This window comes from Pelophylax lessonae (genome assembly GCF_965119305.1).
Source record: "Pelophylax lessonae genome assembly, chromosome: 3".
NCBI classification, from domain to species: Eukaryota; Metazoa; Chordata; class Amphibia; order Anura; family Ranidae; genus Pelophylax; species Pelophylax lessonae.
This window is the reverse complement of record NC_138770.1, coordinates 644,842,808-644,867,627: the sequence shown is the minus strand read 5'-3', so window position 1 is coordinate 644,867,627 and position 24,820 is coordinate 644,842,808. Positions and strand designations below refer to the sequence as shown.

The 24,820-nt window shown below is 43.2% G+C and overlaps 1 protein-coding gene across 1 annotated transcript in view; it reads left to right on the top strand.

Annotated features, from left to right (window-relative positions):
• The first annotated feature begins 8,739 nt into the window (after positions 1-8,739).
• LOC309551659 (uncharacterized protein) overlaps positions 8,740-24,820 on the top strand; it is a 107,847-nt gene continuing 91,766 nt past the window's right edge. Inside the window, exons 1-3 of the mRNA XM_082252338.1 lie at positions 8,740-8,789; positions 11,451-13,523; positions 23,940-24,062. Coding sequence (XP_082108464.1) covers positions 11,459-13,523; positions 23,940-24,062 — 2,188 coding nt within the window. The 5' untranslated portion in view covers positions 8,740-8,789; positions 11,451-11,458. The remainder of the gene's footprint in view (positions 8,790-11,450; positions 13,524-23,939; positions 24,063-24,820) is intronic.

The window sequence follows — 24,820 nt, the reverse complement described above, 5'->3', positions numbered from 1 at the left end:
TATAGGTGGCTTTGTCCGATAGAAGACGTAGAGCTTCTTTTTCATAGTTATCAACTGTAAGCAACACAACATTTCCCCCTTTGTCACTTTTCTTGATAATCAAATCACTTGCTTCTTTAAGGTCGCGTAAAGCTTTTCTTTCATCGCGTGTTAGGTTATCGGAGGAGAGTGAGTCCCAGTCAACTAATTTAAGGTCTTCTTCCACAAGTATTAAGAAAGAGTTTAGCCACTTGTTAGTACAAAATTTAGGCATAGTGGTGGAACGTATACTGATGTTGCTCTTTCTCAGCTTGTCAACATCTTGAGGGACCTCATCCTCCTCCGAGAACTCACCCGCTTCATCCAGAAGTGACTCTAAGGCTGACAGGGCTTCCTCTTCTTTTGCATTTGATTGTAATTTATGTGGAGTGACAGCACTACCCTCATGCACTAGTCTGTAATAGACCTTTCTGAGGTAAAGACACAAGTCTTTATATACCTCGAAGTGATCCATGCATGAGGTTGGAGAGAAAGAAAGGCCCTTAGTGAGGACGGAGATATGGAATTCATTTAGTACAAAATTGGACAAGTTAATAATTTTTGAGTCAGGGGGACTGGCAGTTGGAGGAAGGAAAACCTCTTCCTGATTGATAGACTGATTGGAACTACTCGTTATCGTCGGTTCCGTGGTCTGGTTCGTTGTTCCCAGACATTCCCTTGGTCTCCTGGTTTGTCTCTTTCTTTTTCTTTGCCTCCTTTGCCTTTTTTGGGGCCCTTCTTCAAGATTCCTTTGGGAGTGGTAGGCGGAGTGAGATCCTCCGCCATACCTTCCCTTAAAAAAGTGACCGATCGATCATCATCATCACTTCCTGAGGGCATGGATTCATAGCTAGAGTTATTCCTATAGCTCCCTCCTCTTCTTCTTGACCTATTCCGTCTGTTTTTGGAAGCTAGGTCAAAGATTTCCCCCCGGGCCCAATCGTCCAAATCTCGTTGGAATTTGGACTGCTTAACACTTTTTAGATTTTTTTGGGTTCTCTCTATTTCTTTTTTGAGATTATCATTTAACTTCTGGAATTCTTCCAATTCTTTATGTGGTTCTAATTTATCTAATATATTTTTCGTTTCTTCCTGAAATTCTTCCAATTGTATTTTTTCTTCCTCCACTATTAACGCCATGACCCTAATACCATGGGCAATGCATTCTGCTTTCCACTTATCCAGAAAACGTTCTGTATGTAAGTGCCTAGCTGGAATGACTCTTTCTCGTAAACCTCTTGGTATAATACCTTGTGTTATGTACGATTCCAAGGACAATACATCCCATTTTCTGTTGAGGGACCTAACAAGTAACTTCTTGTGGTCCCTGAACAGATTTTTTAAATCCCCATAGGGTTCCGTATCTTTGGTAGTGTCAAAGGTAGCCCTGATTTCCGCATCTAGGGATTCTCCTAGCATAAATGCCATACTTTAAGTTATTCAAAGCTGGAACTGGACTATGATACTGCTCAACGATCAATGAAAAATTTTTTTTAATATATGTCACCACTATTGCCTGCCCCAGAGCCACACCAAATAATCTACATATAACCAGAGATACTAAGAAAAGCATTAACCAAGAAAGCCATGCATGGTCAATTATCACCAAAATGAACTCAAAGTCATACATCTACATTTCATGAAAAAATGACAGTGTGTCAAATTTGCTCTATCAATCTAGACGGTATCTCAAAAGGGCAGGTGTATAGAAAGAAGATCCTTAATAGATCAAAATGCGATTGAAAATACATAGAGAATATACACCGGGCCTAGAGACTATGGTGTCTGTGTATGCTTGACACACTCCGTCTGGAGACTCATCAGTATATCAGACAGCCTCTACTAGATCATGGGGAGCCACCGCAGCCAGATAGCAGTAACAATGTAAAAAAGGATGGGGGCTATAGAACAGCTCCGTAGGAACGGCTGCATTAAGGGATGCTCACGCCAACTATGTTAATTTGAAAAAATCTTTATTGTAGAGCAAAAAAGACACAGTGTCTAAAATGCCCCCTGTGGGGGAACAGTGTACAAAATATAAAGGTATCAATGGTGAAAATATACAACAAACATGACAATCAACATAAAACAATGACTCACACACACCAAGCCGGCCATACATACACTCCGGAGGTACTGATCAACAGAATAACATACAGGCTGCATACGTTCCTATACGGAATCTATGGATGCTGCTCTGTTATGAGTCTGTTGGTCGGCATGCCACAATGGAAAAAATTGCACCACAAAGTGGAAACTTAGTCACTTGAACTGGATTTGACATTACGGTGTGGTACACATATTGCATATAATATATGCCTAATTGGTCAGCAAGCTACTGATAAACCAAGTCCCTGGATAAGGTTGGAATTCAGAAGTTCAAAATTCAAAAAGGGATGAAAAAATAGGAAAAACCAGTAATTTTCATTCAAAAACAATATGTGTCATTCTTGAACTCATATAGATTATGATGATATTTTTTGGGACTCTGCTGCTTCAATTGAAGTCCTCAAAAACTGGAATGCAGTTGGAGGAATGTCTGTGTGTCATTGCTGACGAGCTGGATATAATTTCAGTGCATTTAAACTGAATAGTAATAAATGACTCCTAGTGGGTGACAAAGGAAGTTCACTTTGATTATAAGGGTAACAGGATCAGGCCAACATGATCACCTTGCCACAATGAAAGTCTCTCCTTATTAAGAACCAAATACGGGAGCTAGGGGAGAGACGCAGTATTGTTTGTTAACTGCGCAGGCTCACACCACTTCAAGGCTATGTCTGGTATGATAACATAGTAATAGACATTTAGTCGACCACAGAAATATGGGCATCAACTAGTTATTTAACCCAGACCTGCCGGTGTTCACTGCCCTTTCTCTATCCCCCTTTTTGTTCCAAATCAACTGTGGCTCACCGTAAGTTCTCCAGGCTGAAAAGAGCTGCTCAAAGACGGGAGACCGCTGTGACCCCTCCGTGGGTGAAGTGAACACGAAGGCCCAAAGTTTTCGTGAATCTAAAGAGCTATATGCAAGGTTCCGTGAGCGAGGATATTCACACCGAGTGATCAGGAGAGCTAGGAAAAAAGCTGCAGTCAAGGATAGAGATAGTTTACTGACCCAAAAAAAGCCAAAGTCGGAAAATCCTAATTTGCCGCGTTTGATCACCAAATACGGGTGTCATTGGGATAAAGTGAAACAAATACTTCAATCACATTGGCATATATTGCAGAAAAATGAACAACTGAAAAATATAGTGGGTCCGCGACCACTTCTGACGGCCAAAAGGGCCACAAATCTCAATGACCACCTGGTGCGCTCCGAGTTCACACGTACCCCTAAAACCAACTGGCTTACCGAATTGAAACCCTTAAAGGGGATGTACCCATGTGGTCACTGTCAGATCTGTGGCCATGTAACTAAAACACAGGTCTACACTGATTCTACAGCCAAGGTCATCTATGGCATTGAGTCCTTTATAAACTGTTCCACCTCCAGGGTACTGTATATCATCACGTGCCCATGCCACAAAATGTACGTAGGAAAGACCAAAAGGCAACTACGCATTAGAATAGGAGAACACCTCAAAAGTGTGCGACTCAAGGAAGATACTCCCATCGGCACACACTTTGCCGAGAAGCATAATAGTGACCCTTCAGGTCTGAAAGTAATAGGCTTCTGGGCTCTTAAGATATCTTCTAGGAGAGGAGACTTTGATAAAGTCCTGTTAAAAGAGGAGAAGGCCTGGATATTTAGACTCCAGACTTTGGTACCCCTAGGCCTAAACACAGAAATGAGTCTTCGTATCTTTCTGGAACCATAACATCCAGGTATTGTTGAAGGATAGGTGGACTAGGCTTGTTTAGGGAATTAGGAACCCGATAGGTGGAAAGATCAGCTTGGGAAAATCCAACTATGGGAGAATAGAGCCCTAATATGGCATAGATAAAATAGGGAACATGACCACTTGATTACGAACTTTTTCACGTGACATCATTCTTGTTGCCCGTGAAACAAGTTGAAGTATGTATTATATTTCTAACTTTATGCGGGCCCTTCCCCTTTCTCTTTATTGAGTTACTAGGTTATTAATGCCCTGGTCCATTTTGCTTATCATACCATTATTGGCACTAATTCCCTTTATCTATGAAAATAGTCCTGTAGGTCCTTACAATAGTATTTGATGATGCTTATTATAGCATCATTAATTATTTTCTTCCCTCTATAAATTCATGAATGAATTCCACCTATATAGTTACCTTCTATAAATCAACCTAAATGAGATGGTTAAAACATCTTCTTGTATATGCTAAAAATGCCAGCCTGTGTTTTTGACCTGAACTTCGTTTCAAATTCCTTATGAAGACATTTTTAATTTCAAGTACTTTTTAGCATATCCGTTTGAGTCAATCTTGGGAATAGTCGCGGTGTTATTCAGTAAATGAAGAAGCCTAATTACAGCAGCAAAATTTGCATTAAGTGACTTAATTGGCTTAAAGTAATCCCACCATATCGCTATACCTTTGTTGACCCTGCCTAAACATTTATGCTAAATTAAGTCCCCGAGCCACAACAATACTAGCCAGTTAATATGAAATAATTAGCATTACCTGTTTTTAACCACAAGATGGTGCTACACCATCCGGTCTTTTAATTACATAGGAAGCAGTATTGAGGAATGTCTGTTGTGCTGTCACCTGTCTGCACTTACCAATCAGGCTACCCCCTTTATATTGATCTTCCGTACTAACCAATGACGTCCTGAAGAAGCGTGCGTCACGCACGCGAAACGCGTTGACGTCACACGCCGGCCGCACAACACCCGGAAGTGCCACTGATGCGTTCCAGCTCCTGTGAATGGCGTAATAAGTCCGCGACGTATGGTACATGCTGCCTCCTCGTGGAACGCTGATAGCGGAACGAAAACTTTGGGCCTTCATGTTCACTTCACCCACGGAGGGGTCACAGCGGTCTCCCGTCTTTGAGCAGCTCTTTTCAGCCTGGAGAACTTACGGTGAGCCACAGTTGATTTGGAACAAAAAGGGGGATAGAGAAAGGGCAGTGAACACCGGCAGGTCTGGGTTAAATAACTAGTTGATGCCCATATTTCTGTGGTCGACTAAATGTCTATTACTATGTTATCATACCAGACATAGCCTTGAAGTGGTGTGAGCCTGCGCAGTTAACAAACAATACTGCGTCTCTCCCCTAGCTCCCGTATTTGGTTCTTAATAAGGAGAGACTTTCATTGTGGCAAGGTGATCATGTTGGCCTGATCCTGTTACCCTTATAATCAAAGTGAACTTCCTTTGTCACCCACTAGGAGTCATTTATTACTATTCAGTTTAAATGCACTGAAATTATATCCAGCTCGTCAGCAATGACACACAGACATTCCTCCAACTGCATTCCAGTTTTTGAGGACTTCAATTGAAGCAGCAGAGTCCCAAAAAATATCATCATAATCTATATGAGTTCAAGAATGACACATATTGTTTTTGAATGAAAATTACTGGTTTTTCCTATTTTTTCATCCCTTTTTGAATTTTGAACTTCTGAATTCCAACCTTATCCAGGGACTTGGTTTATCAGTAGCTTGCTGACCAATTAGGCATATATTATATGCAATATGTGTACCACACCGTAATGTCAAATCCAGTTCAAGTGACTAAGTTTCCACTTTGTGGTGCAATTTTTTCCATTGTGGCATGCCGACCAACAGACTCATAACAGAGCAGCATCCATAGATTCCGTATAGGAACGTATGCAGCCTGTATGTTATTCTGTTGATCAGTACCTCCGGAGTGTATGTATGGCCGGCTTGGTGTGTGTGAGTCATTGTTTTATGTTGATTGTCATGTTTGTTGTATATTTTCACCATTGATACCTTTATATTTTGTACACTGTTCCCCCACAGGGGGCATTTTAGACACTGTGTCTTTTTTGCTCTACAATAAAGATTTTTTCAAATTAACATAGTTGGTGTGAGCATCCCTTAATGCAGCCGTTCCCACGGAGCTGTTCTATAGCCCCCATCCTTTTTTACATTGTTACTGCTATCTGGCTGCGGTGGCTCCCCATGATCTAGTAGAGGCTGTCTGATATACTGATGAGTCTCCAGACGGAGTGCGTCAAGCATACACAGACACCATAGTCTCTAGGCCCGGTGTATATTCTCTATGTATTTTCAACCGAGTAAAAAACTACCTAACATGTTTTAAAATTGCGCATGCTCATGAATTGGCGACAAACTACGGTATTTAAAAATCTTCATAGACGACATTTACATTTTTTTTTACAGGTTTCCTGCTTAGAGTTATGGGTTGTAGGGCTAGAATTATTGCTCTCGTTTTATTGTTTGAGGGGATACCTCACATGTGTGGTTTGAACATCGTTTACATATGGGGGGGAACCTCTGGGTGAATCTAAGATGGAAAAGGACCTGGGGGTAGTAATGGACAACAGGCTTGGCAGTGACATGCAATGCCAAGCCGCTAGAAGCAAAGAAATCCGAAATACTGGCATGTATAAAAAAGGGGATTCACTCCAGAAATAAAGAGATTATTCTGCCACTTTACAAGACTCTGATCTGGCCACATCTGGAGTATTCTGTCCAGTTCTGGGCACTGGTCCTCAGGAAGGATGGGCTGGAACTGGAGTAAGTCCAGAGAAGGGCAACAAAAATAATTAGGGGAATGGAGGATCTCACCTATGAGGAAAGACTACAAGCATTGAACTTTTTCTCTCTGGAGAAGAGACGCTTGAGAGGGGATATGATATCAATGTACAAATACTGTACTGGTGATGACCCTAGCATAAGGAACAAACTTTTCAGAGAAAACTCTCTGGCCACTCACTAAAACTAGAGGAAAAACGGTTTAACCTTAAAATACGTAAGGGGTTCTTTACTGTCAAAGCAGTAAGGGTGTGGAATTCTCTTCCACAAGCAGTGGTATCAGCAGAGAGCATCGATAGTTTAAAAAAATGATTGGATGGGCACCTTAAAGACCACAACATAAACGGGTATACAAAGTACGGTTAACTGGATGGACTGATATCTTTTTTCAACCTCACTAACTATGTAACTATATATCTATATGCTTGCACGACTTTTGTATGCGTTCACTTCTGCGCGCAAACACGGAGGGATGGGGCGCTTTTCATTTTTTTTTTTTCTTATTTATTTTACTTTTTATTGTTACACTGTCCCTTTATTTTATTTCTTTTTTTGATCACTTCATGTAAACATCTCTTGTAATAGAATAGAAATACGGGTGACAGGTCCTCTTTATTGTGAGATCTGGGTTCAAAAAGACCCCAATTTTCCTTCAAAGGGAAAAGATCAAAAAAAAATTTAACTTTTGCATAGAAAAAAATAAAGTACTATGATCCAGGAACCGGAAGTGACGTCATGGTGTCGCTCCTGTCCTCCAAGGGCATAGAGTCTCACTCTTCTGCATACCCAGCTACCACCAGCGTCGGATCTCTCCCGAGCTTCACCAATCAGTCAGGTAAGCCTGACTGGCAAATCTGCCCATGTGACCACTTTTATCTGAAAGAGAATTGCCTATAGTAAAAAAAATAGGGGGGGTTATGGCAGCTACTTGCTCCCATAACCCCGGTATTTAACGTAAAACAAATGACGTATTTTTACTATAGGCCGGTCGAGAAGTGGGGAATTTATAGATGAAAATGAGGGGAATGAGGAGTGCAGCATTTTGTATACAAGCTAGGGATCGACCGATTATCGGCAAAGCCGATATATCGATGGCCGATCTGCACTTTCCCTGATATATCGGAATTGGCACCTGAGGTTACCGATATTGCCGATATTTAGGGAAAGTGCTGTACCGGAGTGATGCCTGCAGCTAGAGGCATCACCCCGGTACCGGTGTCCATAGCCGACGGTCGGCTGTCTGGTAATGACAACCAATGCGGCTAAGAAGCCGCTCGGCTGTCATTACATGGAGCGGGAGGGGACGTCCCCCCCTCCTGCCACCTTCCGTGGCTCGCCCGAGTCTCCCATCCCAGTGGGAGACTCGGGCATCCTACCTGCACGGCCGCCGAAGAGAAGACCCGATCAAAGCCACATTCGGCTCTGTTCGAGTCTCCATGTAAAAAACCGGCGCCAGATTTAAAAAAATGACAGCATTGGCAAACTTGGCTGTTTTGAATGCTTTTAAGTGCAGAGGAGGGGTTTGGGGTCTTTTAGACCGCCAGATCACTCCACAACAGTACCTGTCAAGTGTAAAAAAAAAAAAAAAATTAATAAAAGTACAAAAATATCGGCCAATATCGGCCAATACCGATATTCAATAGTCAAAATATCGGTATTGGTATTGGCAGCGAAAATCCGATATCGGTCGCTCACTTATACAAGCCATTGACTGGAGGCAACCCCATACATCAGATCCCTGAGAATTGATACCCCATAGAAAGTATTTAATTCTATGAATAAAACATCAAATACTTGCTTTCTCACCCTGGCAATGAATATATTTTCTTAATGAATGCTTTGTATTGTAAATGTCCCAGTTTTATATTGTTACTGAGCAGGCGATTGAAGGCTTACTTCCGAAGCTTCCTTTTATTTGTCATAAGAATAAGAAATTGATACACTTGCCACTAAGTATTAAAGTAAAAAGATTCCTTTCATCTGTGCTCCTATGCTGCGTATAACTGCAATATCATAGAAACCTTTCTCTTTTTTCTTTCAGGTATTCATTATTTCTGCTGACATGGCTGTGGGTGACCGCCAATTATGTCTTTGCACGTAAGGACAAAATAATTTTGTGATTTATACCCCTGTAATTCCTGTCAGTTGGCTACATAAGAATTTCTGGCTCCTTTCATTTCTATTATGTTTACCCATTCGGTGGGAATTCGCTCATTTTTAAACTCTATTACCAAATTGGAGCAATCCAGTCCAAAGCATTGGCGGTATATCACGAGTTAACATGCGTTGTGTTAAGCCAGCTAATTCATTTGAATGGGCTGAAAATACACCGCAATGGACTTAAAGTCGTATTTACACTACTTTTCTCCCATACATGCTGCATTGCTCTGCATTGTGGGGTGTTGCCAAGCAGGTGTGTTGCTTTTAAATCCTAACTCCAGCTTTGCTATCATTTTAAATAATTAATTTGGGCCAAGATGGCCAAAAATAAATATTTCCTTTACTAATATATGCACCCGCTGTTAGTGCTGCATAACTAAATGTAGCATCAGCTACATACAGTATACAGAGCTGTGTTCCAGCAGTGGTACAGCCAGGGCTTCCCATCCCATTCCCGGAACAAAAAATGAGTCAGGCTGAATGCTGCGTAGCCATTCATAAGAAGCCTTTTATTTTTAGCAATTAATGCATGGCTTCCTCTGATTGACCGAGGTGCAGAGGTGGGCAGATGGCACCAAAATCTCCAGTTCAGCCAATCAAAGGAAGGAACACAAGGTCTCTGGAGAAAAATTGAAAAGAATACCTCAAAAGACCTTGAATATAATAGAAAAAAAAAGAAAATAAGAAAATAGAATACAAAAGAATTGAATAGAAAAAAACAATAGAATATAATAGAATAAAAAAATATAAAGAATATAACCGTCTCCTGAAATTCAAATTTAAAATAAAACAAATTCGAATTTTTATGCCAATTCGAATTTGAATGCTGAATAAAAAACGAAGAAACAAATCGAATTCCGGAAAAAAAATAAACAAATTTAATTAAACAAAAAGATTTAAAAAACGAATCGAAACAAAACAAACCAGGTACACTTCATTCTGGCCAACTGGAATGGAAGCAGACGCAGGGGCGGATCCAGAGTCTAGTTTCGGGAGGGGCACGGCCAGAAAATAAGGTGTTGCTTACAGAACTGTATTTACCATATCATACAGTTCTAGCCTTGTTTAAAACAGTAGCACATTTTTCATTCTAGATTCGATGATTACATATTAGATATTTATCATTACAGATTAGATATTATCGCCGCCCCAAAAAATATGATAATAATGATGTCATATTCTTCTTTATTACTAATCCCTCACTGTTCCCCTGTGTCACCTTCATATCCTCTCACTTATCAGCTTCATTACTGTCCTCCACTTGTGTCACCTTTCTTTTTCAATACTATCCCCCACTTGTGTCACCTTTTTCTTCTTCATTACTGTACCCCACTTGTCACCTTCTCCTTCATTACTGTCCCTCATTTGTGTCACCATTCTTTTTTCATTACTGTCCCCCACTTGTGTCACCTTCTTCATTACTGTCCCCCACTTGTGTCACCTTCTTCATTACTGTCCCCCACTTGTGTAACCTTCTTCTTCTTCATTACTGTCCCCCACTTGTGCAACCTTCTTCTTCTTCTTCATTACTGTCCCCCACTTGTGTAACCTTCTTCTTCTTCATAACTGTCCCCCACTTGTGTCACCTTCTTCTTCATTACTGTCCCCCACTTGTGTCACCTTTCTTTTTCATTACTGTCCCCCACTTGTGTCACTTTCTTCTTCTTCTTCATTACTGTCCCCCACTTGTGTCACCTTCTTCTTCTTCATTACTGTCCCCCACGTGTGTCACCTTTTTTTTTATTACTGTCCTCCACTTGTGTTACCTTCTTCATTACTGTCCCCTACTTGTGTCACCTTCTTCTTCTTCATTACTGTCCCCCACTTGTGCAACCTTCTTCTTCTTCATAACTGTCCCCCACTTGTGTCAACTTCTTCTTCATTACTGCCCCCCACTTGTTTCACCTTTCTTTTTCATTACTGTCCCCCACTTGTGTCACCTTCTTCTTCTTCATTACTGTCCCCCACGTGTGTCACCTTTATTTTTCATTACTGTCCTCCACTTGTGTTACCTTCTTCATTACTGTCCCCCACTTGTGTCACCTTCTTCACTACTGCCCCCCCCTTGTGTAACCTTCTTCTTCACTACTGTCCCCCACTTGTGTCACCTTCTTCTTATTACTCTTCCTCACTTGTGTCACCTTCTCCTTCATTACTGTTCCCAATTTGTGTCACCTTTCTTTTTCATTACTGTCCTCCACTTGTGTTACCTTCTTCATTACTGTCCCCCACTTGTGTCACCTTCTTCATTATTGTCCCCCACTTGTGTCACCTTCTCCTTCATTACTGTCCCCCATTTGTGTCACCTTCTTCTTCATTACTTTGTGTCAAAGCAAAATGAACTTCCTTTTTTTTAGAGTTTAGTTCCATTTTAGTTCCTTCTTTGTCTCTGGGGCCAAAAAGGTAAAGAACATGTCCTGACGGGACATTGACACCAACACAGATAAAAATTGACAGGGGACTTACCTATTCACTAATTTATCCAAAGCTTAAAAAAAGCTTGAACAAAGTTTTGGCTTTACATGCACTTTATTTTTATCAGGTAAGACAAAAAATAATATTTCAATATTTGAGTGGTTAATCTCTTCTCTGTTTCAGAGAGCAACATGTGCACATCAAGAGGTCTCCAATGCCATAAGGACGCTGAGTGCATGGGCACAGCCTCTGGAGAATACTTCTGTATCTGCAAAACTGGATATTCCGGCAATGGAGAAACATGTGTGGACGTTAACGAATGCACCACCTCACTACATCGGTGCCACCAGCAAGCCACGTGTGTGAACACTATCGGTGGCTACAGCTGCCTCTGTAGAAATGGATACACCGGAGATGGATTTAATTGTACTGACATTAATGAGTGTGCCACCGCCAATGGTGGGTGCCATGCTGATGCAACTTGCATTAACACCCCTGGAGATAGGACCTGCCAGTGTAAAACTGGATTCACAGGTAACGGTGTCAATTGCACTGATGTAGATGAGTGTAGAAGGGTTAATTTATGCCATTGGAATGCTACTTGTACCAACAGTCCTGGATCTTATGTGTGTACTTGCAATGCTGGTTACAAAGGGAATGGCAACTACTTGTGTCTGGACATAGATGAATGCGCAGAGGCCCCTGGGCTTTGCTCTAGGGCCTTTGGATTCAGCGGGTGTAAAAACTTACCTGGCTCTTACCAATGCACCTGTTCTTCTGGCTACCAGAATACAGACAACAAATGTGTGGATATTGACGAATGTGCCGATAAGATCTGCAGCCCATTTTCCACTTGCACCAATTCCCCGGGGTCCTACAGCTGCACCTGTAAAGAAGGATTTAATGGGAATGGCTTGACCTGTGTCGATATAAACGAATGCCTTACAGAAAACAAATGCCATGCTCAAGCCAACTGTGCCAATTTTCTCGGTAGTTTTAACTGCATGTGCCGAAATGGTTTTACAGGCAATGGCTTTGTCTGCTCTGACATTGACGAATGCTTTCAAGATGGTATCTGTCCTGTGGAGTCCACATGTCGCAATACAGAAGGCTCCTATTGGTGTCAATGTGCTTCAGGCTTCACTCTGAACCAAACTAAATGTGTTGACATTGATGAATGCAAAATTGGGCGTTGCAGTCCTTACGCATCTTGTCAGAATTACCAAGGAGGCTTTACCTGTTCATGCAAAAATGGGTTTGTAGGGGATGGGTTAACTTGTACAGATATCAATGAATGTGCTCAAAACAATGGAGGCTGTCACGCCAATGCACAATGCAGTAACTTACTGGGTGCCTTCAGCTGCTCCTGTGCTAGCGGGTACTCGGGCGATGGGGTGAAACAGTGCCAAGACATAGATGAGTGTGCAGTTAATAATGGGAACTGCTTGTATGGGGCCACTTGCCTAAATTCCCCCGGCTCTTATCGATGCCAGTGTGCCACTGGATTCCAGTCTATCAACAATACCTTGTGCCAAGATATTGACGAATGCAAGACTGTAAATGGAATCTGTCCACTTAACGCGCAGTGCTTTAATACGTTTGGTTCCTTCTATTGCCAATGTAAATCTGGCTTCACCAATAACAATGGACTTAGCTGTAATGACATTGATGAGTGCCAAAGCAACCCTTGCCACTCACAAGCTGCCTGCACTAATACTTTTGGTTCATATGATTGCACTTGTAACAAAGGATATGAAGGAAATGGTTTTAACTGTACTGATATAAATGAATGCAAGAATGCACTTACCTGCCATCAAAATGCTATTTGCTCGAATTTCCCAGGGACTTACAATTGTCAGTGTTTGCAAGGCTTTGCTGGAGATGGCTTTCAATGTGAAGACCTAAATGAATGTTCATTAAACAATACCTGCATCAACGAAACAGTCTGCATAAACTCTGTTGGTGCTTATGTTTGTTCTTGTCTGAACGGAACACTTGCAATCAACGGCAGTTGTGTTCCTCCAAGCTCTGCCTGCATGCCATCTTGCCACCCCAAGGGCCTTTGTCATAACACGGGCCATGGATACAAGTGTGTATGTGACGTTGGCTATCAAGGCAGTGGAGTGGCATGTGTAGACACTGATGAATGCATAACTGATGTATGCAAAGATGATAAAACCATTTGTGTTAACACTCCTGGGTCTTACATGTGCATCTGCAAACCAGGATTCAAGTTCAACGACTCAATCTGTCTAGGTAAGTAATCATCTTAAGCTAGTGATTTTAACTTGTTAAATAGAAAATACAATAGTTTTAGTCAATTGTATTTTTTTTTATTAATCCTTTATTTAACGTTGTCGAAATACAGAAAATGAAAATCAAGGTAGGAAGGATGGGGCTTGAGGATTTTCCTGGTACCATTAGACACATTTCAGACCCTTTATAATCAAATTATTTTATTACAAAAATATACAAAGTGACAAAATGTTTACACAAAATAGGGATTTTATTAAAAAGTTACACCCATTGCAGTGGCTCAACTGTGCTTTCTATGTTGTATCCAATGAGTCCAAGATGGTAATGTATACAAATGAATGCACAGTTAGCCAATACTCAACATGTTTAGCGGTTGCCCGCTTCTTCTTTAGGAGTTTAGGGATGGGGAGAGAAATTTTTCTATAACAAAGAAAAATATAAATTTTTTTCTCTCCCCATCCCTGAAATTCCTGAAGAAGCGGGCAACTGCGAAGCATGTTGAATATTGGCTAACTGTGCATTCCTTTGTACATATTACCATCTGTACTCATTGGATACAACATAGAAAGCACAGTTGAGCCACTGTAATGGGTGTAACTTTTTAAAGATATCCCTATTTTGTGTAAACATTTTCTCACTTTGTATATTTTTGTAATAAAATTACTTTGATTTTAAATGGTCTTCTATGTGTCTAATGGTACCAAGAAAATCCTCAAGCCCCTCCCCTTTTTTTGTATTCCTAAGTGCAATCTAGGATGTGGGTACCCATTTTTTTTTTTAAATCAAACAAAAGTCTTTATTGAGAAAAATAAACACATTTACAAGGTACGTGAGTACTTGTAGAAGAAAACAATATAAAGTAACAGCATATCTTCGGAATACAGCAGGTCATATACAACAACAAGGGTGGCAGGGTACAGTGTAACTTCGCATCCATGGCGGAGAAGGCTAGGAGAGACGACCCCAGTACACATAGGGCAAAGGCAGCGCACCAAACATGCTTGCAATCGGTCATAGGTACCGATACTCTAGGGTAACAGCGGTGTAAATACCATGCAAGGAAAACAACGTGATGAATCAAATTGCAGTTCTAGACACACGTCTCTGGGGCCTGCACCCATCTATCCCAGATCTTGTTGTACTTGGATGGACAGCCGCGGTGAGTATATATCAGTTTTTTATAGGGCAAGGTATTGTTGACTTCCTTAAGCCAGTCATGAAAGGATGGGGGGGGGGGGGGGGGTACGCTAACATCCATTGTCGTGTGACACACTTCCTGGTGAGAAACAAAGTCTCATGCAAAAACTGGGTGGTGAATTTATCCACACTGACATCCGGAAATATTCCGAGCAAGCAAGGTTTCGGGGCCAGTGTTAAAGGAGAGCCCATGGTGTCAAGGAGAAACCCTACCACCTGCTTACAGAATCCCTGCAATATGGGGCAACTCCAAAGGAGGTGGTAGAATGTACCCGACTCCCTCCCTCACACGGGGCATATGTCCGAGGTATCACTGCGATATTTGGTCGTCGCGTCAAGTAGGCCCTGTGGAGTATAAACAGCTGGGTCAAGCGATCCGACAACTTCAGGGAAACCAACTTGCAGTTGTCAAGGGCATCCTTCCACTCTTCGTCCTCCACAGGTCCCACGTCCCCCTCCCACTTAGTTTTAATGGCGTAGGCTAGTACCATGGAAGCAGGTAGGGGGAATTGGGAGGAGAAAGCATGGCGGACTTGTAGGTACCTAAAAAACATATGGTTAGGAAGGTCAAACAGGCGCCTCAGATTGAATGAGGTGTTCCTACCAGGCATGAAACCCGACTGATCCAGATGAATCAATGACAGTATGACTTTGTTGAGTCGGATCGAAAGCACTTTGGCCAGGATCTTAACATCCACCTGTAGGAGGGAGATGGGACAGTAGGAGGCTGGGAGGTGGAGGTCCTTGCCAGGTTTGGGTATAAGCACAATGAGGGCTTCTCGCATGGAGGGGGGTAAGGAGGAAGTGTCAAATGCAGTCTCGAACACGGTCAGAAGATGTGGTACTAGGACGTCAGAGTATGTGGAGTAGAATTCAATAGGTAGTCCATCTAACCCCGGTGACTTAGACCTAGGAAATTTGGCTATAGCCTCTACTATCTCCTCCTGCATCAAGGGGGCTTCCAACTGCCCCAGTTGGTCCTCAGTCAATTGTGGGAGTACGTCTGGGACAAGTAGGGAATGATTGGGGAGTCGTCACCCGGAGCGGTGGAGGTATATAAGTCGTGGAAGAAGTCTCGAAAACACTCCGACACCCGACCAGGATCCGAAATAGGGGTACCGCCAGCGGGGTGTAGGGTGATTACTACCGGAGGCCTGTCATTACTGTGAACTAAATAGGCCAAGAGCTTACTCGCTCGCTCACCATGTTCGTACAGCTTTTGTTTCTGAAAGAAGAGGGCTCTACGCGCCTTCTCATAATCTAGTTGTTCCACCACTCTAGTGAGGAGTCTGAGTTGGTCCGCCCCAGGGGACATCGAATCAGCCATGAAGGCCTCCTCCGCTGTGGCCAAGGCCTGCGTGGCCTGTACATATGCCCGCGTGGATTCAGACTTGACGGAATTAATGGTGGAGGTCAGGGCCGCCCTGGCATGCAATTTGAAAGTCTCAGTCTCCCAGACCACCAGAGGGGAAGCCGAGTCATCATTATCAGCAAAAAATTGCTGCTAGTCATCAGCCAAGTTCCTCTCCTCTGGAATAAGAGAGAGACAAAAAGGGTTCAGTCGCCAGGCTGGCCTGGCTCGGTCACTCTGGAGGCTGACAGATATCCAATAGGGTCTGTGGTCAGAAAGGCTACGGGCATGAAAGCCAGCGTCCAGTAGTCTAGGGAGTAGGGAGGGGGAGATAAGGATGAGATCGATATGGGACATAGAGCAATGGGTGGAGGAGTAGCAGAAGTAGGCCTTAAGAGAGGGGTACTTAACTCTCCAAGAGTCTAGTAGGTTAAATTCCGCCATCAGGCGGGTAAACCTAGTAGTTGTGGGTTGAAATTGAACAGCCCCGGAAACGTGTAATCTATCCATGCTGGGGTTCAGGGTGTTGTTGAAGTCTCCCAGCCATATCACAGGGGTGCGGGGATGCAACATCATGAAGTCCAGCCCCTCGAGGAGGATTGCTGAAGAGAAGGGGGGGGACATAGAATGCCATGAGCAGGTAAGGATCACCATACAATAGTACCTCCAAAAACACAAACCTGCCAATGGGGTCTACTAGGGATCCCCGGAGCTCAAAGTGTACAGATTTTGCAATCAATACCGCCACTCCCCGAGAGTGAGAGGTAAACATGTAGTGGAACGTCCAGCCTATCCACGGGCGCCGCAGCGCCTGCTGTAGAGTGCCATCCAGATGGGTCTCCAACAGCACTACAACATCCGCCCTGTGGCGCTTAAGCACATCAAACACTGCTGAGCGTTTGACCTTGTCCCTAAGGCCGTGGACATTCCCCGTTAAGAATTTAAGGCATGCCATTAGGGGAGACAGGCAGCATAGTGTACAGGAGTTCCAGGGGTTCCGTTCGACCCACATTATCACCACCCGACTCTATGGCAGCATAGCATACATTCACATATAAATCGACTGTATTCCTAGAAGTAAAGAAGAGTACAAGCACTACAGATGTGTCAATACATTGCAGATATCCATAGAAAAGAAAAAAACAACCAATATACTGTAACAATAAAGACAGCGCACCCACCCACCTCGCCCTGCACACACTCCAACCTGTGCGGGCTTGAAAAAACCTCAGGGTCTTCAAAAAAGTGCACTCTATCTTCACCTTCTCCACGAAGGCGGGCAGGAAACAGCATGGCACAATTGATGTGCTTTATTCGGAGTCTGCGTTTAGCCTCAAGGAAGATTTTGCGTTTTTCCTGGACTTCAGCCGAGAAATCAGGGAAGATAGCAAGTCTCCCATTGCCAAAGGGGATGTTGCCCGCCCTCTTCTCTGGTTAGCTTGAGGATTGTGTCCCTGTCTCTGAAGTTGAGGAGCTTGGCTATAAAGGTGCGGGGGGGGGGGGGTCTGCCAGAGAGGCGGTGTGCCCTCTCTACCACAAAAGTGGGGGAGAAAGCTTCATGGCCATATGTGTCAATCAACAGTTGTTCCAAAAAGTCTGATGGATGAGACCCTTCAGCTCTCTCAGGCAGGCCTATCAGTCTGATATTGTATCTCCTCAGCCTGTTCTCCATATCATCCTGCTTTAACAGAAGCGGATTAACTTGTAGCTGGAGATTGTCTGAGGCATGCTGTAAGGGGGGCAGTGAGTCCTCAACACCACTAATCCTCTGCTCTGCGTCTGTGACTCTCTCCCTTAATTTCTGAAGGTCCTGGAGGACCAAGGATATATCTATCTTCACCTCCTCTATTTTGGAGGTGAGGGAAGCCTGGCACTGTGAGATGGCTTCAAGGACCCTCGCTGTCTCGGCTCCCGCCGAGCTTACCTCCGCTCCCACCGTGGCGCCATTTTGGGACAGGGACTCCTTATCCATGCGGCGGAATTTGTCCAGTTTGGCAGCCGCGTCCGCCGATTTCTTGGATGGCGACATGATGCGGGGTATCCAGGGGAGTCCGGAGGCACAGGGGAGGCAGTCAAGGATGTTGGGGTGCAGGATATTCAGAGGAAGGAGTAACAGCCGATGGAGCTCCTCCCATGTGCGTCCTACTGCATGCCGCTCCAGGCCACGCCCCCGGGTACCCATTTTTTTAATCATAGATTTACACGAAAAGTGCATAAAAAGTTGGATTTTTGTCTTACCGTAAAGTCCAATTCTCTGATGTTCATTGATGGACACAGCTCCTGTTCTTCTTAACCATTGGGTTATACTGCCTCCTACAGGAGTAGGACACTAGGCAGAAAAAAAGCTTGACTACGCCTATGGGCAGTCCCAGGGGCTATACTACCAATCTCAGCTGTAGGCATTCAGTTTTGTTACAAGCAGTGTCAGAAGAAATCAAACAGAGGGGTGGGTGCTGTGTCCATCAATGAATATCAGAGAAATGGATTTTATGGTAAGACAAAAATCCCATTTTCTCTATTGTTCATTGTTGGACACAGCTCCTGATTCTTCTTAACCATTGGGACGTCCCAAAGCAGGGATAAACATGAGGGTGGGAACAGCAGACAAAAATTCCCCAAGGCTAAACCATAGCCAACCAGCTAACGAAGCTCAAAAAAGAACAACTAGAGCTCACCTGAAAAAAACAATACACCCTCAAAGAGGACCAGGTCTTCAAAATGGCAGCCTGCAAAACGGTCCCAAAGCAGTGTTAACCACTTGCTGACCGCCTGCCAAAAATATACTGCAGCAGGCTGGTTCGGCTGCATGAAATGTCGTACCTGTACGGCAGTCCGCGGAAGTGCTCCTGGGGGCGTGCACGCGCCACTGGAGGTGCATGCCCACCCCAATTAGGCAGCAGGGAAGCCAATCCATGGAGCCGTTGGCCGCGATTGCCGCCAGACACCTGTGATCGCTCCCTGTGAAGAGAGAAGAGTTGTAAACATAGCAGACCGTTGTTCTCTCTGCAATGAACACAGAGTGCCTGTGATCCTCCTATTTAGGATCACAGGTCTCTGTGTTGATTTTATAAGTCCCTCCCCCATACAGTTAGAAAATATTCCCCTAGGCTCACACTTAACCCTTTGATCACCCCTGGATTAACCCCTTCCCTGCCAGTGTCATTATTACAGTACTAGGGCATATATTTAGCACTGATTACTGTAGTAATGTCACTGGTCCCCCCAAAAGTGTCAAAAATGTCAGTAAAGGGTCCAATCTGTCCGCCGCAATGTCGCAGTCTCGCTAAAAATCACAGATCGCCGCCACTACTAGTAGAAAAAAATTAAATGAATAAAAATTACATACATTTTTTTCCTAGTTTGTAGACACGATAACTTTTGCGCAAACCAATCAAAATACGCTTATTGGGATTTTTTTATACCAAAAATATGTAGCAAAATACAAATTTGATTTAATTTTTTTTTCTTTTGGGAATGTTATATAGCAGAAAGTGAAAAATATTGGTTTTTTTTTTTCAGAATTGTCGCTCTTTTTTTGTTTATAGTGCAATAAATAAAAATTTAATCAAATACCACCAAAAGAAAGCTCTATTTGTGGGAAAAAAAGGACATCAATTTTATCTAGGTGCAGCATTGCACGACCGCGCAATTATCCGTTAAAATAACACAGTGCCAAATCGCAAAAAATGGCCTGGTTTTTAAGGAGGCAAATTCTTCCGGTCCAGAAGTGGTTAACCACTTTAGCCCCCTTAACCACTTAAGCCCCGGAAGATTTTACCCCCTTCCTGACCAGGGGGTATTTTGCGATTCGGCACTGCGTGACTTTAACGGACAATTGCGCGGTCGTGAGACGCTGTATCTAATTGAATTTGGCATCCTTTTTTTCCCACAAACAGAGCTTTCTTTTGGTGGTATTTGGTCACCTGTGCGATTTTTTGATCATGTGCTATAAACAAAAAAAGAGCGTAAATTTTGCAAAAATAGCAATATTTTTCACATTTTTTATATGAAATTCCCCCCCAAAAAAATGTAAAAATCAAAATTTTTTAACATTTTCGGCCAATTTGTTTTATGCTACCTATGTTTGGTAAAAAAAAATCGCAAAAAGCGTATTTTGATTGGTTTGCGCAAAAGTTATCGCATTAACTAACAAAGGGAAAGATTTTTGTCATTTTTGTTGTTTTTTTTTAACGCGTAATGGCGGCGATCTGCAATTTTTTTGCGGTACTGCGACATTGCGGCGAACAGATCGGACCCTTGACTGACATTTTTGACCCTTTTGGGGTTACCAGTGACATTTCTACAGTAATCAGTGCTATACATATGCACTGTTACTGTAAAAATACACTGGCAGTGAAGGGGTTAACTTTTTTGAAAGGGAGGGGCTATGTGTGTCCCTAGGGGCGTGCTTTCTACTGTGATTGGCTGTGGCTTCAGATGTATGAACAGTGATCAACGGTTCTACATAGTAGAACCGTATGATCATCCTTCATACACAGGGGAGAATGACAAGCAGCTTGTTTACACAAGCCGCCTGACTTTCTCCCTCTCCCCCGACGATCGCACGCGCGGGGGGGTGCGTGACCGCGCGGGAGCGAGAGCGCGCCTCCGGAGGTGCGCGCTCGCTCCCTAGACCCTCACAGGCTAGCGACGTAGACCTACGTCGCTTTGCCTGTGAGGGGCTGTCTGCCGACGTAGATCGGCGTTAGGCAGTCGGCAAGTGGTTAAGGGTTTGCCCCCTTCCTGACCAGGCCCTATTTTGCAATATGGACAATTGTGCGGTCGTGCGACGCTGTACCCAAATGAAATTGACGTACTTTTTTTTCCCACAAATAGAGCTTTCTTTTGGTGGTATTTGATCACCTGTGCGCTTTTTTATTTTTTGCGCTACAAACAAAAAACAAGCCACAATTTTGAAAAAAAAAAAAACAATATTTTTCACGTTCTTTTATATGACATTCTCAAAAAAAATCTAAATTTTTAACATTTTAGGCCAATTTGTTTTCTGCTACATATTTTTGTTAAAAAAAATTGCAATAAGCGTATTTTGATTGGTTTGCGCAAAAGTTATTGCGTCCACTAACTACAGGAAAGATTTATGTCATTTTTTTTATCTGCGTTTTTTTGCGGGACTGCGACATTGCGGCGGTCAGATCAGACCCCTAACTGACATTTTTGACACTTTTGGGGGTACCATTACTACAGTAATCAGTGCTAAAAATATGCGCTGTTACTGTAATAATGACATTGGCAGGGAAGGGGTTAACACTGTGGGTGATCAAGGGGTTAAATGTAAGCCTAGGGGAGTGATTCTAACTGTGGGGGGGTTGGGCTTGTGAAATGATCACATAGATATGCGAACCTATATAGCAGGATCACATAGTCTCTGTGATCATTGCAGGGAGAAGGACGGATGGGGTTTTTACATCAGCCGACCATCCTTCTCCCTCAGCGGGGAGAGATCGCCAGTATCACACCGCAATCAGAGCCGCCTGACACATGCGTCAGCTTCTCCATGAACGAGCGGGGGCGGGAGCGCGCACTCGCCCCCTAGCGGCCTTCAGGCGAGCGTCATACATGTACAGTGATTTGCCTGTAGGAGCCAGCCTGCTGCAGTATAACTGCAGCGGCTGGTAGGGAACCGGTTAAACATGAGGGTGGGAACAGCAGACGAAAATTCCCCAAGGCTAAACTATAACCAACCAGGTAACATGGAGCTCAACCAAGAACAACTAGAGCTCACCTAAAAAAAACTATACACCCCCAAAGAGGACCAGGTTCTCTAAACAGCAGTCTGAAAAACCTAGCGGCCAAAGAAAGCATCAGCAGATGCCAACACATCCACTTTACAAAATTTTGTAAAGGTGTGCACGGATGACCAGGTAGCCGCCTTGCAAACCTGCATCACTAATGCCTGATGACGGAAGGCCCAGGAGGCACTAAGTGCCCTAGTAGAGTTTGCTGTAACAGGGAAAGGAGGAACCTGACCCTTAATTGAATTGGCTTGAACCACCGTCTGTCTGATCTATCTGGAAATGGTTGCAGCAGAACAGCAAAAATTTGCAGCAGACAACCCCTTCCGAGGTCCGTGCACACAAATAGTGAGCCTGACTTCCTTAAAGACTCCGTAGCTGCCAGGTACACCCCAATTGTCTGAGCCACATCCAAGGTATGCAAGGCAATTTCCTTAGGATGTTTTGGCCTGGGACACAGGGAAGGCAACTGTCAAGGTCTTACCTTCCCTTCCTGTTGGCAGCCATCTTGGACATGTGCAGACTGCTGCCTCTTATAGACTCTGATTGCATCATCACTTGCCTGCTGCCTGGATGTCACGCAGTGATGATGCTGCACACCTGACTATATCTATCACCTGATGGGTTGCAGTCATTGCCCTTGCGTTTGTGCTCCAAGGTGCATCTCTGCTAGCAGTCTTCTGTTCTCTGTGTTCCTCCATCTATGACCTGACTTGGCTGATGACTCTCCTGGCTCTCGACCCCACATCGGCAGACAACCCCGCATCGGCAGACTACCCGCTTCTGGACTCGACCCCAGCTTGTTCCTGCTCCCACTTCCTCAATCTTTCTGTGCTCCAATAAACTGCTTTATTTTACCTGAATCCCTGTGTAGTCTGGTTTCCTGGCACCCTGACAGTACACAAGGGCCATGAATCCTGACGATGTAGGTGCTCCTACACTCGCCATGCTGGTTACCAGGCTCGATCAACAAGATCACCTTTTGGTTCAGTTCACTCAGACGTTGCAGATGTTGCATGCACAGCACACCCCGCTCCTGGTGCTGCTAGGCCGGCGGTTCCTCCTGTTTTTGCACCTGGTGCTGCTCCTGTTGCCGCTCCTGCAGTTGCAGCTGGAGTCGCTGTTACCAGTGGGATGACTAGTTCAGTCCCCCCTGCAGCGCTGTAGGGGTGAATCGAGTCAGTGTCATGGCTTTCCAAACCAAGTGGGCATTTATTATTATTATTATTATACAGGATTTATATAGCGCCAACAGTTTGCGCAGCGCTTAACAAAATGAAGGCAGACATTACAGTTACAATACAATTTGGAACAAAAGGAATCAGAGGGCCCTGCTCGTTAGAGCTTACAATCTAAAAGGGAGGGTCAATTGATACAAAAGGCAATAGCTGTGGGGGATGAGCTGATGGAGCAAGTGAAACAGTGTTATTAGTTAATAGTCCGGTAGGCTTCTTTAAAGAGAAGAGTTTTCAGGGAACGTCTAAAGATGGATAGATTCGGCGACAGTCGGACATATTGGTGTAGAGAGTTCCAAAGAATGGGAGAAGCTCTGGAGAAATCCTGGAGGCGAGCATGGGAAGAGGTGACAAGGGAGCTAGAGAGCAGGAGGTCTTGGGAGGACCGAAGAGTGCGGCTTGGTTGATATTTTGAGATCAGGTTAGTGATGTAGCTGGGGGCAGAGTTGTGGATGGCTTTGTGAACTATTGTTAGGAAAACTGAAAATTTACTATCAAATACTTAACCCTAATTTTCCTTTCCTGATGGACTCCATGGCAGCAGGCGTTTCCTCCCATCTGCTGGAGTAGGCTAGTCATGGAACAGGAACCTTAGCACTGAGCATAATTTATGAGAGTAGAGTCCTATAGGGTAGGAGAGGAGGCAGGGCTAAACCCATACGTATGCTGCCATGTAGTCCATCAGGAAAGGAAAATTACGGTAAGTGAGAGGAAATTTTCTGTTATATATATTACAGACAGTTCTATCCTTTTGACCCGAAATCCAGGCAAATTAATAATAATTGTCCAATAGATGAGCTAAAGGATTGACAACCATTTTGTTTTATTTGTATGAATTTTTGATGTGATTATGTCATAACTCAATGTTTATTTCTTATAGATATTGACGAATGTTCCACTGGCAGCCATAATTGTCATCCCTTTGCAGATTGTCTTAATACAATAGGCAGTTTTCAATGTAATTGTAAGAGTGGATTTCAAGGGAATGGAACCAGCTGCACAGGTAAATGAGTTGATGTCCTCTGTGTTCTGATTGTTACCCTTTATAACCAAACCGATTATACGTCTTATTTTTTCCAGTTCAATCCAGTGAAAGCTTAAATCTGATTTTTTTTTTTTTTTTGCTACGGCCACATTGATGTCTTTCTTTTGCCCCAATTTTACCCAGATACTGTAGATGTTGTCCGTGTTATACATGATCCAGTGTAATAAAACCCTTAAAGTTTGAATGTAATGTTATTCCTGCGAGCAAATCAGGTCTAGCACTTACTGTATCTAAGTATTGCAGCGGATACACCACTTACTCATAAGTGTGAACAAAAATAACTAAATAAAAAGTGTCCAGCAACATAAAGTGCTATAATGGTGTGGGTATGTAAATGTGCTATAAATAAAAGTAGCAAAAAAAAAAAATATATATATATACACATAATAATCAACTTATGTATGCAGTAATTAATACAGCGATTATCAATATTTAAATATAAAGTGCAGAAATGTGCATAAGTGTTCCACAAATTTGTGAAACTAAACTAGTGTGAAAATCTATTGTAAACAATATCCACTCTATAAACGCATTAAATAAAGTGCAGAGTGTGCAATTGTGAGCCAAAAAGCAATATGAAATGTATAAAAATCAGTGATTAAATCAATAGTGAAAAGTGAATAATAGACAACATCCACTTATTGAAAGTGATCAAAAGGTGCTAGTGACGTTTTCCCGTGATGAGAGAGTATTGCACTTTCTGGATGTATACTATA